This window comes from Stegodyphus dumicola, chromosome X1, assembly GCF_044657685.1.
Source record: "Stegodyphus dumicola isolate Sdum_Otavi_A_Nest chromosome X1, ASM4465768v1".
NCBI classification, from domain to species: Eukaryota; Metazoa; Arthropoda; class Arachnida; order Araneae; family Eresidae; genus Stegodyphus; species Stegodyphus dumicola.
In genome coordinates this window covers 204,891,558-204,907,987 of record NC_140780.1, presented here as the reverse complement: position 1 = coordinate 204,907,987, position 16,430 = coordinate 204,891,558, and the positions used below count along the sequence as shown (strand labels likewise).

The window sequence follows — 16,430 nt, the reverse complement described above, 5'->3', positions numbered from 1 at the left end:
GATGCAGCAGTATCAAAAATCCAACTATCATCATTTTCCTCCAAGTTGTTAACATTAGCTTGAGTTATAAAAAGGGACTGAGCATGGGAATTATTTTTCCTTTACATAACTTGGGTTTAGACTTATGTTTGGGGGATATTCTATTATTACTAGATACAGCTAAGGAAACAGAAGAAGCAGGCAAGGGTGATCTGGAAAAATTACCTTTCATTCTACAGTACTTTTGAATATGACCTGGATGGCCACATTTATAACACTTGAACCCTTTAATCTGCTTATTTGGGTTCAAAGTGAGTACTTTGAACTTCTATAGTCTTGTTAGAATTTTCCCTATCTATCTCCCTTAAATTAAGACGTGTTTCCTCTGCAAGTATTTCCAGTTTAACATTTTTAAAAATGAATTTTTCATCTGGCCACCTCAAAACATTCTGAACTACCTGATCATATTTTTCTGGAAGAAACCTAAGAAACTGAAAACATATATAGACATCTCTTACAGCTTAATTAATATCAGCCAGTTGTTCAGTAATGCATTTTAATCTAGAAGAAAAGAAACTAATACTTTCATTTGGCTTAATTTTACAATTTAAGAACTCTGAAAACAAGGACATGTCTAGTTCGATAATCTGGCTGAAAAAATTTAGCAAGCGTATCCCATGCAACTACCAGATCATCTATTTCACATATTAAGTTCCTATATTCAGGGCTTACATTCATATAAATCAATGATAATGCCAAATGACTTCTATTTTGATAGTCAGCAACAATTTCTTTTGTAATACCCTTAACATCATTTAAATCAGGACATTTTTCAATACCTTTAACGAAAAGCCATGCAATTTTCTCATTTAAGACAAACTTCATGTCTTTAAACCATGTAAAGTAGTTATATGCATCAAGTTTAGAAATATTATGCATAACATTAACAGTAGCCATATTTGAATTTCAACAAAAAACGCCCCCAGTCTCTTAAGTCTTAAATTAATTTTAAACTTCAAAAGTCTGCACTAAGAATAACTCAGGGGCTGGGCCCATAACCAAAATGATGCAAAACCAAAGTTTAAAGTTGTAAAAACATTTAGCAGAATTAGCAATAGAAGCTCCCTAAGGTTATACACTGTGCACACACTGAAGACAAAAGTTTTAAACTTAACCAATTTATTAACAATATATATAAAAATAAAAATACAATAAATAAATTTAATCAACACCAGAAACTTAAAGAGTATACATTATCATTGTCAAATTACACTTAGTTGACTATTCATTAACCCCAAGGGTTTTTCCTTTAAAGAATATTACACTATTAATGATACAGTAAATATTTTTACCTTATCTTTGAATACTGGCATTCAATGCGCGAAAAACATATCACAGAACAAAAACTACGTGGTTAATATGAATTTCACTTCAGTATAAATAAGTCCATGCTTTTTGGTCAAGAAGGCACCTGAAAAATTAAATTAAACCTTGAGTGCACCTAAACCGGCAAAATCCGCTCACTGTAGTTACACATGAGAGATCACAGCATGGAAAAACATTGCTTCTAATCCTGGAAAAACGCTTGTATTAAAGATGCCGCCCACTGCAGTTGCTCACCGGAAATCACAGGTTGGAATGTATTGCCGCCGAACCGTAGAAACAGGATGCCGCCAACGGCAGTCGCTTTTCAGAATCTAGGAAAAGTCATCTTTGGACCGGAACCACGGCACTTATCGCTGGATGGCACGCTTCGCAATATCCTCTTCCAATGTGGGCTGGAAACGGCACACCAAGAAGCAATGCAACTGGAACCAGAAGGAATAAGCTAGAACACAAGCGTCTACGGAGAGAAGGCAACTTTTGGGATCATGAATCTGATCCTCCCGTCTTACGCGCATCTCAGTTTGCGCATCATGTGACGTTAACAGATACGTCAAAAATGTGTCTGTTTACATTTTGCATTTGACTTCGTGCGTTTTATGCTTCGTTAGTATGTGAATTTTGCTTTCACATATTTATAATGAACTGAAGAATCTCTCAATAAAAGACCCTTCTCACGGACAAATACTTAGGAATATTGTGAGGATTCTGCTTCAGAATATTAGAATATATAGCACCAATTTAAATGAGCTGGGTGGTGATATCAATGATCATTCAAGACAATAGATCTGAAATTCACATTTCCGCTTTGATTACGATTGGTAACATCTTTCAGAAAACTGTAATTTCAAAATCTTACAACTGTTCTATTTGCAAAAAGTGTTTTTCAAATGCCAGCAATTTATAGCATCATTTGAAGAACATACATTCCAATAAAAAGCATATTTCTACTGCTGAAATATTTAATTCCAATTCAGATCATGAATTTTATAAAGTCGTCAATGGTAATTCGATTTCATATACTTTTGCTTCAAAATCCAGTATAACGTCAAAAAACTTTTAGCTGCCCTGATTCCAAAAAAATGTTTCTCAAGTAACAATCTAAAATGTCACTGCATGAAATTGCATATATCACAACAAACAACATTACTCAAAGCAAGTAAAAATAAAGTTTTCCAATTTAAATGCAGTTTATATAGTCGTCAGTTCAACAATAATAAAAATTTATTATTTTCACAATCAGATAGTGCATTTACTGCCCTTGAGTGTTCATCATTAAAAAATTATATAAATGCACATTATGTAATGAAGGTTTTCCAAAGGAAAACTTTTCATTACATTTGCAAATGGAACATGAAATAGTCATTGAAAAAGAAGAGAGAGATTTCTCTGTGTTTAATGATTTCATGTTGTGAAAGGAGAATTTTGAAATGGAAACATAATCTAAATTTTTTTAATTTACAAAGAAACATGACCCATTACATGTAAAAGATATTTATTTTATATGCCATCATTCAGGACATTATTTTATATCTAAAGTGCAAGGCATGGGACATTTAAAAATACAAGGGAGTAACAAAATTAATTCTTATTGCCCAGTAAGCCAGTTTAATAATGGAAAATGTACTGCTTATATAGAAAAACCCATTGTAAGTCATAGAAAGGGTATAGGGCATCTGTCTCTTACAAAATTAGAACGGCAGTTATACCATTCTAATGTTAATTTATGTAACTTAAATTGCTGGAAAAGTATCTTTTGATGAAATTTTAGATAAAATTCAAGATTCTGTATATGATACTGCATCTTTTGAGAAAGAATGATTTATGGAATATTGAAAATTCGGTACTCTTCCGTTATCAGAACCAGAATCAGAAATGTATGCATGTATGGCTGGATGAATGTGTTCATGTATGCATATATATGTGTACATATGAATGTATACATTTCTGAATCTGGTCCCAGTAACAGAAGTGTACCGAAAATTCTTATAATCCACAATCAAATGCTGTAAGGCATAAAAATGATTGTATAAATGTTAATGAAATGCCTGGGGTTAATGAAATTACTAGTGAGGATAACAACTCTATTTTATTTTATAAGCCTTAAAATAGAATTTTAGAAAGTTATCCTGAATTTTAAAATGATGATTTCACATTAATGAAAATGAATGACTCCTAGAGGCACTTTCTTCAGAAGTTGGGACAGACTATATATGTATAAATGGTACACATAGGTTGAACGGTTACAGAATTGAATTAACCACACTGCTTTTACTTGATGCTTTGCTTCACGGCTTTCCCTGTGCATTTATTATTACAAACAGAACTGAGCAGGAAGTTTTGTCTGTTTTCTTTGCACATCTGAAAGATAAAGTATGTCAGTTAACACCCGAAGTATTTATGAATATGAATACAAGCTAGTTTTGGCTCACCAGCGGCCGAACGGTAAAGTCACTGAACGCTGGTAGTTTGGTCCGAGGTTCAAGTCCCTCAAACGGGCTGTCTGCATGGGCATTTCCATGTTTTTCCCCATGTGTAATGTGTATACGAGCCAGTTTCCCTTAGAATGTCCTCCACAAAGGCATCCCTCCCCTTAGGCAGATGACCATCAAGTGCTTTGCCATAATAAAATAAACCAAACCAACAAACTAGTTTTGATTAAAAAGTCTTCCATGAAGGTATTTCTTCCCCCACATGATCTTTGCCATATTCCAGTTCCAACAATCAAATCAACACATTGTTATTTAACTACTTAATTTGAAGATTTTTGGGCCCACCAGCGGCCGAGCGAGCGATAAAGTCGCTGAACACTAGTAGTTCGGTCTGAAGTTCGAATCCCGTGAACGGGCTGGCTGCATGGGCGTTTTCGTGGTTTTCCCCATGTGTAATGTGTATAGGAGCCAGTTTTCCATAGAAAGTCCTCCACGAAGGCATCCCTCCTCTTAGGTAGATAGCCCTCGAGGCTTTGCCATAATCACACGCACACATTTTGAAGATTTTATAGCAGATTATGAAATATACAATATTATATTGATGCAAAAATATATTTTTTACTCAATTCTGGAGAAGGGGGCAAGTGTTCATTTTCCCGTTTCCTGCAGATTCCTACAGTCTAGCATTTTCAAACCTAAAACATGATAACCCTAAGTAACATATCACCATCATTGGTACGCATTAGAGCAAACAGATCACTAGAATTTGCATATCTTCTATGTCTATTTGCTTCAATATTAAATCAAAGTCTGTAATAGTTAATGTGAAAGGCTTGAAATAAAGCAGTATGCATGATTGTTTAGAGCTCATATTAGCAATATCATTATTGTTTAGAGCCTGTTCTCTGGAAGTAATTTACAGACTTGCTGGGAATTTTATTAAAAATGATATACTTTTCAGTAGTTGCTGCATAAAAAGTAAAAGCCGTGTGTTGGCCATCCCTGGTGTAGGACGGTAAGGATAAAAATTGCCTTTCTCTCGACATGTTGCAATGCAGTGAATATAACAGCTTTAACTTCAAATATCTTGAGTTATACTTTGTGCAGCAAATGAATGACATATGTGTTATCCCTGTTTCATTCTTACTTTTACGTAATTCTAGTGCAGAACGTAGCTTGAGAGTTATACACCAGAAATATGAAATACTTGTCAGCTGGACTAACACCACAGATTTACACCAGTGGACAGGGCCGTCCCTAGGCCATTGGCTGCCTGTGTACTTTCCTAAGAATACAGTGCCCAAATTTAAAAAAAAAAATTCTTAATGATTAGTTGAATTTTTATTTCATACTCACTAAGTACTTATATGTGACAAATTGTATAAAAAGTATTTACATGTGACAAGTACAATGAATTAAAAATATTTAGTCGTGGTATCGCGAGTGTTCAGCTGTTGCATAATTTTACAGCTGCACCGTGCTAGGAACGGCCCCGACAGTGGAAGATAACCATGTTCAAATCATGACAAAATTACTTTGGCAACAACACAATCAACTGGCTATTAAATTGCTGGTGAAGGTTACTTATCAAGTTCCTATAATTAATAAATATCCTTATTCAGGACTTAATTTCTAAACTTAGAAGTGCCAGAACCCTATGCTAAACTGTCAGCAAAGGGGAAGAAAAGTAAATAAATAAATAAAATGACTGTTACAATCATTAATAATTTAAAAATTAAATAGTTAATTAATACCAAATTAATTCATTATTATTTAATTAATATTAATAATTATCAATTATTTTTAATTAATGATTGTTATTTAATTAAATAAATTATTATTAAAAAAGCTAAATTATTAAAGTAATTAAAATTAAGTAAAATGTAAAGAGATAAATTAAAATTTAATAAGCGATTCGTAATACAGTTTTACTGTAAAAAATTAAATGTTTGAGATCAAATTTTTGTTCAGTTGCATAAAAGAAGTGCCGGAGCCTTCTTATTTAGGGCTCCGGCTATATTTATGATTTATTCCAAAAACTAAGAAGTACCGGAGCCAGGCTCCGGTGCAATTTAAGCTCTGTCTCTATTAACTTTTTAAAAAACTTACATATTTAGTCATTATGAATATCTTAAACTTCCATTAAGTTATAAGGTTATTCTTGGTCTAATAATGAAATTTTAGTCTTATAACCCTAATATAATCATCACTTGAGATATTATGACAAAGCTTTATGAAAGATTTTAAAACAACCTTTTTATTTAAACTGAACTTTTAACAAAACAGAGCATGGCCTGAACTTAGAGCATAACCACGGCTAGTGGCGATGCAAATAAATGCGAACAATCAAATAAATGAAAAATGTTGATCAGTAGTCTAAGACTACATAGTTAATTATTAAGCTAGCCACTAATTTACTGGCACATCAGATTAAAGTATCGGTGGCATGAGAACACAAAGCTGATACTTTTAATTATACTAGAGCTGGAAGAATCTGACCATCCAACACAGATGCCAGAAACACTCTCTAAAGATCCAAAATCCTCAATTTAAATAATGGAGGTAGAAATAAGAGGAGAGGTCTTAACTGGTTTTCCTCGTGTACTGCCCTGAAGCAGTAGTGCACCTCTCGTGGAAACCAAACTATTCAGTGACTATCCATTAAGATCAATAGGTTTTAACATAATCGGCAATAAACATTTTGTAATTACATCGTAAATATGCATATAAATATATATATTTTCTTTTTCCGTAATACTTCAAAGTCATAAGTATGTAAAAAGAAAATATTTTAAAACAATGTTTTATTCTGAGCGGAATTAAATGCTATACTTTCCCAGAAAAGTTTAATTTGAATGAAATATTTTCACAAGTTCTTGTTAATTACATTACAAAGAAATTTTAAGTTAATTTGATTTTATTTGGTTAATGATTACAAAAATTAAGATCAAAGTTTATTATAATACTAAAATCAAAATTATGCATTATTTCTTTCTTTTTTACAGAGCTTCTTCCTGAAATACCTTCTCAAATGCAGAATGATTTTTTAGCTTCTGAGGCATCCTTTAAAAATCAGAGTTACTTTATAATTAATGCTCAGTTCGGTTAATTTCAAATTAGAGCAGCTGTTATTTCCATAGTAAAATACGTTAAATATTGCTACTGATTTCCATGTACTTAACTTTCTATGAGTATTTTTGAAATGGATTAAAAAAGTCTATTTTTAATATTGTTTAAAACTTGTAACTGATTTATTACAAAATGTAAGGAAAGAATTCTTTTGATACTTACAGTCAAAAGTCTTTAATCTGGACGTCCATAATCCGGAATGATCTATAATCCAGACCTCAAAGCTACAAACTTTCTGCGCATGCGTCAACACAGAAATTATGGTTTCATATTTTTAATTGTATAATTTCTGCATGCCATCTTACCAGATTTAAATTTATGATCTATAATCTGGAAAAACCCCTAATCCGGAATCACTGAAGTTAACAGGAGTTTATGAAAGAATAAATCCTTCATTTCCAAATACATTTATAATAATTTAATAAATATTTATGTATTTTATGCTTTTTACAAGGATAATGTATACTCATATATTTAATATTTTTCGAAATGTGCAAATCTTAAATTTCTGTGTATTTACTATATTTTTCAAGTAAAGTAATTAACAGTAATGTAGCATATATCAGAATTTTTTACATATGAAATATGTATAAATTGAATGAAAATTAGATGTATTATTTTTTAATATGCACTCAAACTTCAGTTTTGCCTTGAAATTCCTCCATGAAGGCATATTTTCCTTTAGGCATATAGCTCTTGCATTCCTTACCTTATTTAAAAAGATTAACCTGACCTATGTGCCTAATTACAAAGTATTTAAACATCCATAATTTTATATTTACACTCAGCCATCAAGTTTCAAACTTTTGACTCAAAACATGTGTTTGGATACATTCATTATGAAATTCAAATTTTTTAGTAAACATATTTTCGCGTAGCATTCAATACCTTCCTTGGCGATTATGCCCAGTTTAATAATTCTCTGATAATATAATAAATAACAACTTTCCATTTCACATTTAAACATTAATCTCATTGTCATCGGATCACAATCTTGATTTGCTTACTCTGCATAATATTGCTTCATTTTTTAAAACAGTTAAAACAACTAATTGATCTGAATTCACAAATGCATACATTATACAAGTAATTAAAAATATATAAATTATACAAATTTTCACACTTAATACTATTTAGATGTAAGGAAACTGAGGTTTAAAGAGTGTTATATTTTTCCGAAATTTTGACATTTTATAATTATATATCTTATCATTTTATAATTATATATCTTTATAATTATATATCATTTTAAATAATTTTATATATCTTAAGGTATTTCTCATTCTTTACGCATAACATGAACATTTTGCTAAAATCTATATTTTTGTTATCCAGTAGCTTAGAATTTCCTAAAACAAATTTATAATCAAAATCACTGTTGCAAGTTATTGAAAAATAACCAACACATAATTTTTACATAAATGCCACCAAACTGTACAAAGTACTATTATGCATCCAACAATTGAATGTTTCTTTTATGTAGAAGTGTCCCCCGTTTTCGATTTGTGTTGAACTGTCATGTGTGGAAAAAACACTATCAAAGAGCTCTGGATGTAAAAACAAAAAATACTGCCTCTGGAGACAGTAAGTGAAAATACATGCAAGATCGAAGTACTGTAGGCAGTTCAGGTAGAATGTTATAGCTAACATTCAACCTGAAATGGTCTTTACTAATATCTCAACTATGAACTAGCAATAAAAATGTTGCAAATTTACTAACTGTAGTCTACTACTATACTGTTATGTTACATAATCCTTAGCCATTGAAAAGCTCCTCAATGATAAAATCACAAATATCTGAATTATTAAGTAAACTGCAGCTATGGCTCTTACAGTTATTTTAAAATTAGATACTTCTATTTAAGCTTCATGTCTATTAATTTCATTTTAAAATCCAGGTTGATGTGTGTTTTTTAAGACAAAACACAGAGCATCAATGATAATTCTGAGCACCTTGTTCTCCAGCTGTTACACAGACAGTCGATTCATTGGCAGCAACCATCCAGTAAGATGATGTACATAAAAACATGTTATTCATGGATTGATAAACCTCTTTATTTTAGTACTGAGTAGTGAATCATGTTTAGTTACAGAAAGAATTCTTATACTTTCTTTGTCAACCTTGTCCTTGACATATAATATACCTCTTTTAAAATGATAAATTATCACAAATAATACTTAGGTATTATTAGCTTGACATTGTAAATATATTGAGAATAACATGATGAATATGAATGTCTAAAGTATTTATTTTTTCCAAAAAGTAACAGTTTTTTCAAAGAAATTGACTTTAATTTTCTTGTTTTCACACTATTGTAATAACAATTTAATGCATTTGTCTCACATGCACGACTTAATGATATAATTAAAATACAGTACAGTCAGGATATATGGAAAAACAGTGCACTTCATTGCTCTTGTACAGATGATGAAATGTCAATAATTTAATTCACAGTTGAAATGCCAGTTGTAACACCAACTTATCACATAGCTGATGCAACAGAATGTGCTCATATGTGTCGTAAATAAGCTTTTTAATACACTTTAACGCATAAGCTTAGTATAAGCAATAAAGAAATTTCAGGAACAAATAATAGACACTCTCTATCATGGTCCTGTGATTACCTGCTAAGAAATAAACTAGCATAACGTATATTTCCTCATTATTTGCACATGTTTTAGCAATAATTTACAGAAGATAGGCATGCTTAATTAACAACAATCATAGGTAATATTTCATTATTATTTAATGTATATAATTAATTTAATGTTTAATGTATAAAAAGAAATAAACTTTTTTAATGAAAAGTGCACTACTTAATAACTTTCATTAGCAAAAATTTTATTTTTTTATCTCCAAGCATAAATTAATTTTTTTAACAAACACCGATTTATTAATATAACTGTATTTCACTGTAGATCAAATACAGATGTAATACAATTTCATCCCTTCTCAACACATGACGCAAATTTCAAAACCACAAAGTACTTCACGTAAATAAACAAAATTTCACGAAGTGCACGGCAGCATATGCGCAAATTGACATGCGCACGGGAGGATCAGATCACGATCCCAAAAGTTGCCTTCTCTCCGTAGACGCTAGTAGCTAGAACGACACGAGATACTTATACCTGAAGTAGACATGACGTCATCTCATGGCAACCAATCAGCTATTGGCACAATTCAGCTTTCCAGATGACGTAACATCAAGTTTCGTTTTTGCATTTTAATTAAGCTGGAACAGTCCGTTCTTAATACAAACAGTGGCAGTGAAAAACGAAGTAGAAGTAATTGCTATATTCCTTTAAAATAAGAACTAAACCTTATGTAAAAATTAGAATTATTTCAAGGAGGAGAGATGATGCAGAAAAGGGTTACAATAGGTCATATTTTCCAACACATTTAACTTAAATCTGTAATTATCGCCAATCGTAATGTGAACATAAAAGGTTACCATACTCCTTTATTATTCAGTTACTAACATTAAAAAAAAAAAAAAAAAATTTTTAGGCATCGCTATACGAGTCATTACTCAAGTTGTCATGTTTTGATAAACATGCGGTGATGAAAGGAAAGTATAATAAATAATGATTCGCCAAGTTGGCATCAGATCAACGATGTATCTATCTGGAATGTTTTAGTTTGAGATGTGTGCCAAGCGCAGATATGCAACAACGAAGCCAAATTACTGATCGTAGAAATTTATGCTAAAATGATTGTTTCTTCAGTAATAAGGTATTTTATTTAGTGTTGAAGTGAAATTATGAATACGGATTCTGCAGATGTTTTATTATGCACTGAGGGAGGAATCAAATGTGCATACGTAAAGCCTACGAGGAAAAAGTTCTTTGTGGTTTTGAGGTCTGGATAATGGACTTTCGGACTTTGTACTGTGTTGATTGTTTTCTTTAATTTTCTTAAATATATTATGCCATATGTATTTTAAAGCATTTTAAGAAATTAATTTTGTTAGTGTTGATCTCATATATTGTTTGTATTTTTTAATGCTTTAAATTTATGTTAAATTCTGTTATTTCATTTTATTACAGTTAGAAATTTACTTGAATTTATGTTCTAGTGCTTATATCAAAATATTTTTGCAGCTGCTGCAAAGGCACCAAGAAAGCAGCATGTATTGAGAGGTGGAAATTCACCTGCTGCTTCAAAAAGTGGTTAGTATCACATTTGCTTCATCTTACTCTATGGCAAATGTTTTGCCTGTATTAAATACATAATGAAATATTTGATGGATAGCTTGTGTTTGGTAACTTATGATTAAATAAAATTTTTATGTGAAAAAATTCCCGCATTTAATATATATTTAAAATATGCAATAAAAAGAAATTATTGGAATGTTAACAGTAGCATATATTCATAAGTTATTAACAAGGGAAAAGATTACACTAGATGAATTAATCTTCACAGCTACTATTCTATACAGTTACATGGTACATTTGCAGTTACAGCTACATATATGACATTTCTCTCTTCAGCAGAAATAAAACAATAATAAAGAATCTTTTAAATAATAATTTATTAACAGGTCTGGCCAAGCGAATAACAGTTATGTCCTTTTCTTGAATTTGGTAATAGCATTTCTTTCAGAATTTGGTGACGCAACATTTTTGTAGTATACTGGAGAATTTACAGGCAACTCCATATTTAAAGTATTGCAGCTAACCTCAGATTCATTCTTATTCACATATTTGCTATTGCTGCATTCATTCTGACAACTGTTTTTCACTTTGAAAGTTTTCTGATCAGTTAAGAATGTTTTCTGTTCCTTTCTGTAATTCTTTCAGATACTTTTATGATTGTGTATGAATGCAGTCTGTATGATTTTTCCAGTTACATGTTAGTAAAAAGGTTGAGAACCGCTGACTTAGTTTATTGTGCTGAAAGTATTTATACTAAGTCTGGTGTATAAGTACAGCCAATCTGTGATTGGTTAATTTTAGGTTGTTACATAACATGGAAGGATCTCGAATTTGGGAGAACAGATGAATTTGGGGGAGAGCACCAAGTCTAGAATAGTTAATTTTGAGGTCTTTTTAAGCTGTCATATTTTTAATGCATAGTGTAAAACACTGGAGCTCTTAACAGCTTTCAATATGCATCATGGATGATGGTTATAGCATACCAATGAAGATAACAAAACTAGATTTTCATAAATCGTCAATCTTTATTTTCACACATATCCAATTAGTTTGACAGACACTTATTCAATCATAATTAAATATGATAAATTTCTGTGTACATTGTTTTCTTTAAAAGAGAAATAATGTAGGCATCTGAGAAGCGAAGCGGCGCAAAGTTGGCAGGATAGCACTTAGGGAAAGGAATGGAGTGACGTAGTTTATTGTGCCAAGAGTATTTGTACTAAGTCTGGTGCATAAGTACAGCTAATCTGTGATTGGTTAATTTTAGGTTGTTACATAACATGGAAGGATCTCAAATTTGGGAGAACAGAGGAATTTAGTAGAGCACCAAGTCTAGAATAGTTAATTTTGAGGTCGGCAATTATTTTTAAGGCAGCCATCGTATTTTGTTATATCTTACATATATATATGGCAACAAGATGATTTTTCATATTCTGTGCCATAATTTGGCTTAAATATGTTCATCTTTAAATTTTGTAGAAAATCCTTGCTGCGCTTCCCTCCTCTCAAATGTAATTTGATCTGTTGTCTAACCATGTTTGCTGTCTTTAAAACAGCCAAATGTTAGGAGTAACTAATGCGGCAACCCTCATAAAACTTGTCTAGTCCTTTAGAAGTTGTCAGTTTCTTCACTCATCACACCTTCTAAGAAGAGTATTCCAACACAGCAATGAGATGAAATTGTTTTTCTTGCTACAGCTATTAATTATCAGTTGCATAAATGCAAATAAATAAATGCATAAATTGTAGAGGCAGTAAAGTAATGTATTACTAAATATATAAATTCACATTGCTCTGTACATCATCATCAGGGGATCAGAGTAATGAGAGAAGTAAATGTAACTGTCTCTTTCTGAACTCTGATAATGGCATGATTTTTTTTTTTTTTTTTTAAATTTAGAGCTTTAATAAACTACAAATCAGTTCGGGCCCTCATCAGTCTAAACCCTATAGGCTGAAATAAGAATTGTATTTTGCTCGCAGTCTTACAAATTAAAAAAAATCCAAAGATGCAAATAATTACATAAAATGTATCAAAATCTTCCATTTGATTTAAATAAACAAATACAAATAATATTTCTATCCTGTAACATTCATGTTCTTTATGTTAAATAATTGCATATCTCAGTCAAAAACCACGTCAAACAATTAATAATAAAAATTTAAAGAGTAAGAAAGGTATCAAAAATTGGTACTTACGGGTATTAATGCCACTGCAGCTGCAGATTTGGTGGTTTTTAAGTGCCGCCAACATACACCTAAAATTTTTTTGATAAATCATATATTAAACACTTTGTTTAAAATAAAAAAAACTTTCAAAAATCAAAACACTTTATTTAGAATCAAAATAGTCTATTGGATTTCGGTGGAAAATGGGCCGATATAGAGTTTAACATAGATTCAAAACAGTCTCTATTTTCTTGGACCTGGTGCTGTCGCCATATGAACTCTGCTAAAAAAGATTCTAAATGATGTCTCGCTGTCCCCTTATGTCTCTTGTTCTTCCATTTAGCACTGTCCCACATTCTCTTAACTGTTTGTGTATGAGCTCCTGTATCAGGATCAATAAAATTGTATTTATGATTAACTTTAGCATGTAGGAATCCTTCTTTTCCTATTCTATTTGTTTGGTAACCTTTCCAACTGTCAGAATAAATTGTGCTACCATCTGCAATGTTTTTAATAATTTATTAAGAAGTGTGGAGCCAGTTCTATTAGGAATAGTGACAGCAAACAAATCTTTTGTTTCTCTACATATACCACTAAGCACCCACTGTTTGGGTAATACTCGACCACAATTATTTTTACGCTTAGTAAACAAACTTTCATCAATTTCCATAATGCAATCTGGTCCATCTACCTTCTTGCTTGGTTTATTCTCCATATCCAAGACACACAATTCACGTATGTAATTGTTCCAATCTATAACAGTTTTATCCGGTAAATAAAGTTGCTTTTAGCAAAATTTAATCGACGTCAACTCTTTGCACCAGCAGTATATGAATCTCAAAGCTGAACAAAATGGAATTCTGCTTCCTTCAAACCAATTGTCTTTTCTAAGTCCCACTTGCTGATCACACTGTCTTAAATTACATTTCCAAAACGTACATTTACCAAAATAAAGTTTCATACCATGCAAATTGGTACTTTTTTTTTTTTTTTTTTTGTAAAATATTTCACTCCTGAAAAAATAAAATTGCATATATGTGTTTGGCAAATCTCAAAGACGCATTTTCGTAGCACTAAAAAATGGCATTAAAAATCAGCAAACAACAAGGCGAAAAGGAATCCAAAAGATAACTGCATGCGAACAACAGGATAGCTCTCTATTGGCACATCAGCACAACTTCTGCTGTGATGGCATTAATACGTAAGTATCAAAAATTTTTTTTAAAATCTTTGCGAATATTAAATCTGCTCATTTGAAGTACTGGGTGAAGGTAACTCTAATGTGCTGCAATGCAAAATAAATTCAACTGAAACTAATATGCAAAAAATATTTGAGCTACAATAATCTTTAATGGGGTGCTACTTAAATTTGACGCTGTAAGAAACGGAAAAAAAAAAAAAAAAAAAAAAAAAAAAAACTTTATGTATAATTTGCAGCGAGTGTTGCAGCTTGATTTTTAAAATGGAAGTAGCATTTTTTTTTTTTTTTTCCCCCCCCAAGAAGTAGTGATAGTATTTAACCTTCAAAAGTAATTTTCTTTAGTAAAAATAATCTGTAATGTGGCGTACTGTATAAAATTAATGGTTTAAGAAAATAAGTGAGTTTAATATTTAGCAGTTTAGATGTCTAATTGAGGAGTTCTGCCTAATAATTCAAATGTAATGTGTAAATTTTAAAGAATAATAAAGCAAGGAAACAAAATAGGCTGTATTTGTCACAGATTACTGGTCTTTGCTCAGGAGGATTGAGAAGCTGAAGTAGGCTCTCTTTGTTAATAACAAAATAATTTCTTTTTAACAGTAACTAACAAAATAATCTCTTTTATAACAGCCTAGTCAAAATTATAATCATAAGAATGTCTAATTCAACTGCATTAATATATTCAGTCTATACTGTAATGGTGTAGGTATAACCTATAAGAATAAACAGCAGTTTAATAGTGGGAAAGTTTAGATTGACTACTGTAAGTCAGCAGGCTATTTTTTTTAATAAATATATGTAGAATTCAGTTATTTTTATATTTTTATTAATACTGTAAGTTCTTTGTAAAAGTCATGATTATGATGACAGACTTTTTAAAATTCTTTTGATTTGATTTTTGAGATGTTTGATTGTCAATTTATTAGCTTGATGGTATTGAAATTGGCATGTCTTCTTTTGTCAAATAATTGTGTTTTGTTAAGGTTATAAATTTACAGGTCTAAATAATTTGCTTTTATATTGCTGGTCTTAGTTTTATTAAGTTTTAAGCATGTAGGATAGATGTCTTGTTTTTCTATTTTATTGTAACTTTTAATGGCAATTCTGCCATCTGTATACTTGAAGGTGAATTTGAAAAGCTAATTTTTGGTAGAAGTTGACAAAAATTAAATTACTTAATGAAGATTAAAAGAGGTACAAATGGCTGTAGCATAGCTGCCAATTGTCCCAATTTTTCATCGCATCTCCTGGTAAATCACCGAATTTCTCAGTTTTTTTAATTTTTAACTTTTACTAAGGAAAATGTTTCCCAGCAATAAATAAAATTTGTTAAATTATCGAAACTTTAATTAGGTAAATTCCATTTTCCCACCTCTAATGATTTTCAGAAACATTTATCTCATTAAACCTTTATTTCGTCTGAATTCTAATTTTTTCTTATTACATTTTGTTGATCTTATAAAAATTTTCTTAATAAATTTCATTTGATCCAAGTTTTCTTAATCTACTGTAGACGTTTATAAATTTTTATATGAAGATTCAAACAATGTTTAATCAGTTAGTATTTGTATTTAATTGTGGTTATTTCAGTATATGGTACTGTAACGAAATGTCGAGGTGCAGTGGGATAGCTTCTGCCCAAAGCAGGTTTAGGGCTGCCAGAAAATGGCAAGGGAAGGCAGTGTTGCCATATTTGGTGAGAAATTACTCATTTGGCGACAAGATTGGCGATATGCCATAGACGGATGGAGAACCTTCTGGAACGAATTCTTACCAGTTTGGACCAAAATGTTCCCGAAGACAGCCCAAAAGCTCTATATAACCCTGCTTGCTTGCAGAGTAGCAGTCAGTTAAGAGTGAGTGCCTCGTAGTGTAGTGCCCAGTTGGTCGTCGAGTACATCGAGAGTGTCTCTTAGTGTACTGCAAGTTAGTGCATCGTTGAGTTTTATCTTAGAGTATGTTGAGCTCTGAGAATG

The 16,430-nt window shown here is 31.3% G+C and overlaps 1 protein-coding gene across 1 annotated transcript in view; it reads left to right on the top strand.

The window, feature by feature from the left end:
• Positions 1 to 16,430, top strand: part of LOC118185628 (PCNA-associated factor-like) — a 54,284-nt gene that overhangs the window by 16,649 nt on the left and 21,205 nt on the right. The window contains exon 2 of the mRNA XM_035355520.2: positions 11,028 to 11,096. Within this exon, the coding sequence (XP_035211411.1) occupies positions 11,028 to 11,096 (69 nt within the window). The remainder of the gene's footprint in view (positions 1 to 11,027; positions 11,097 to 16,430) is intronic.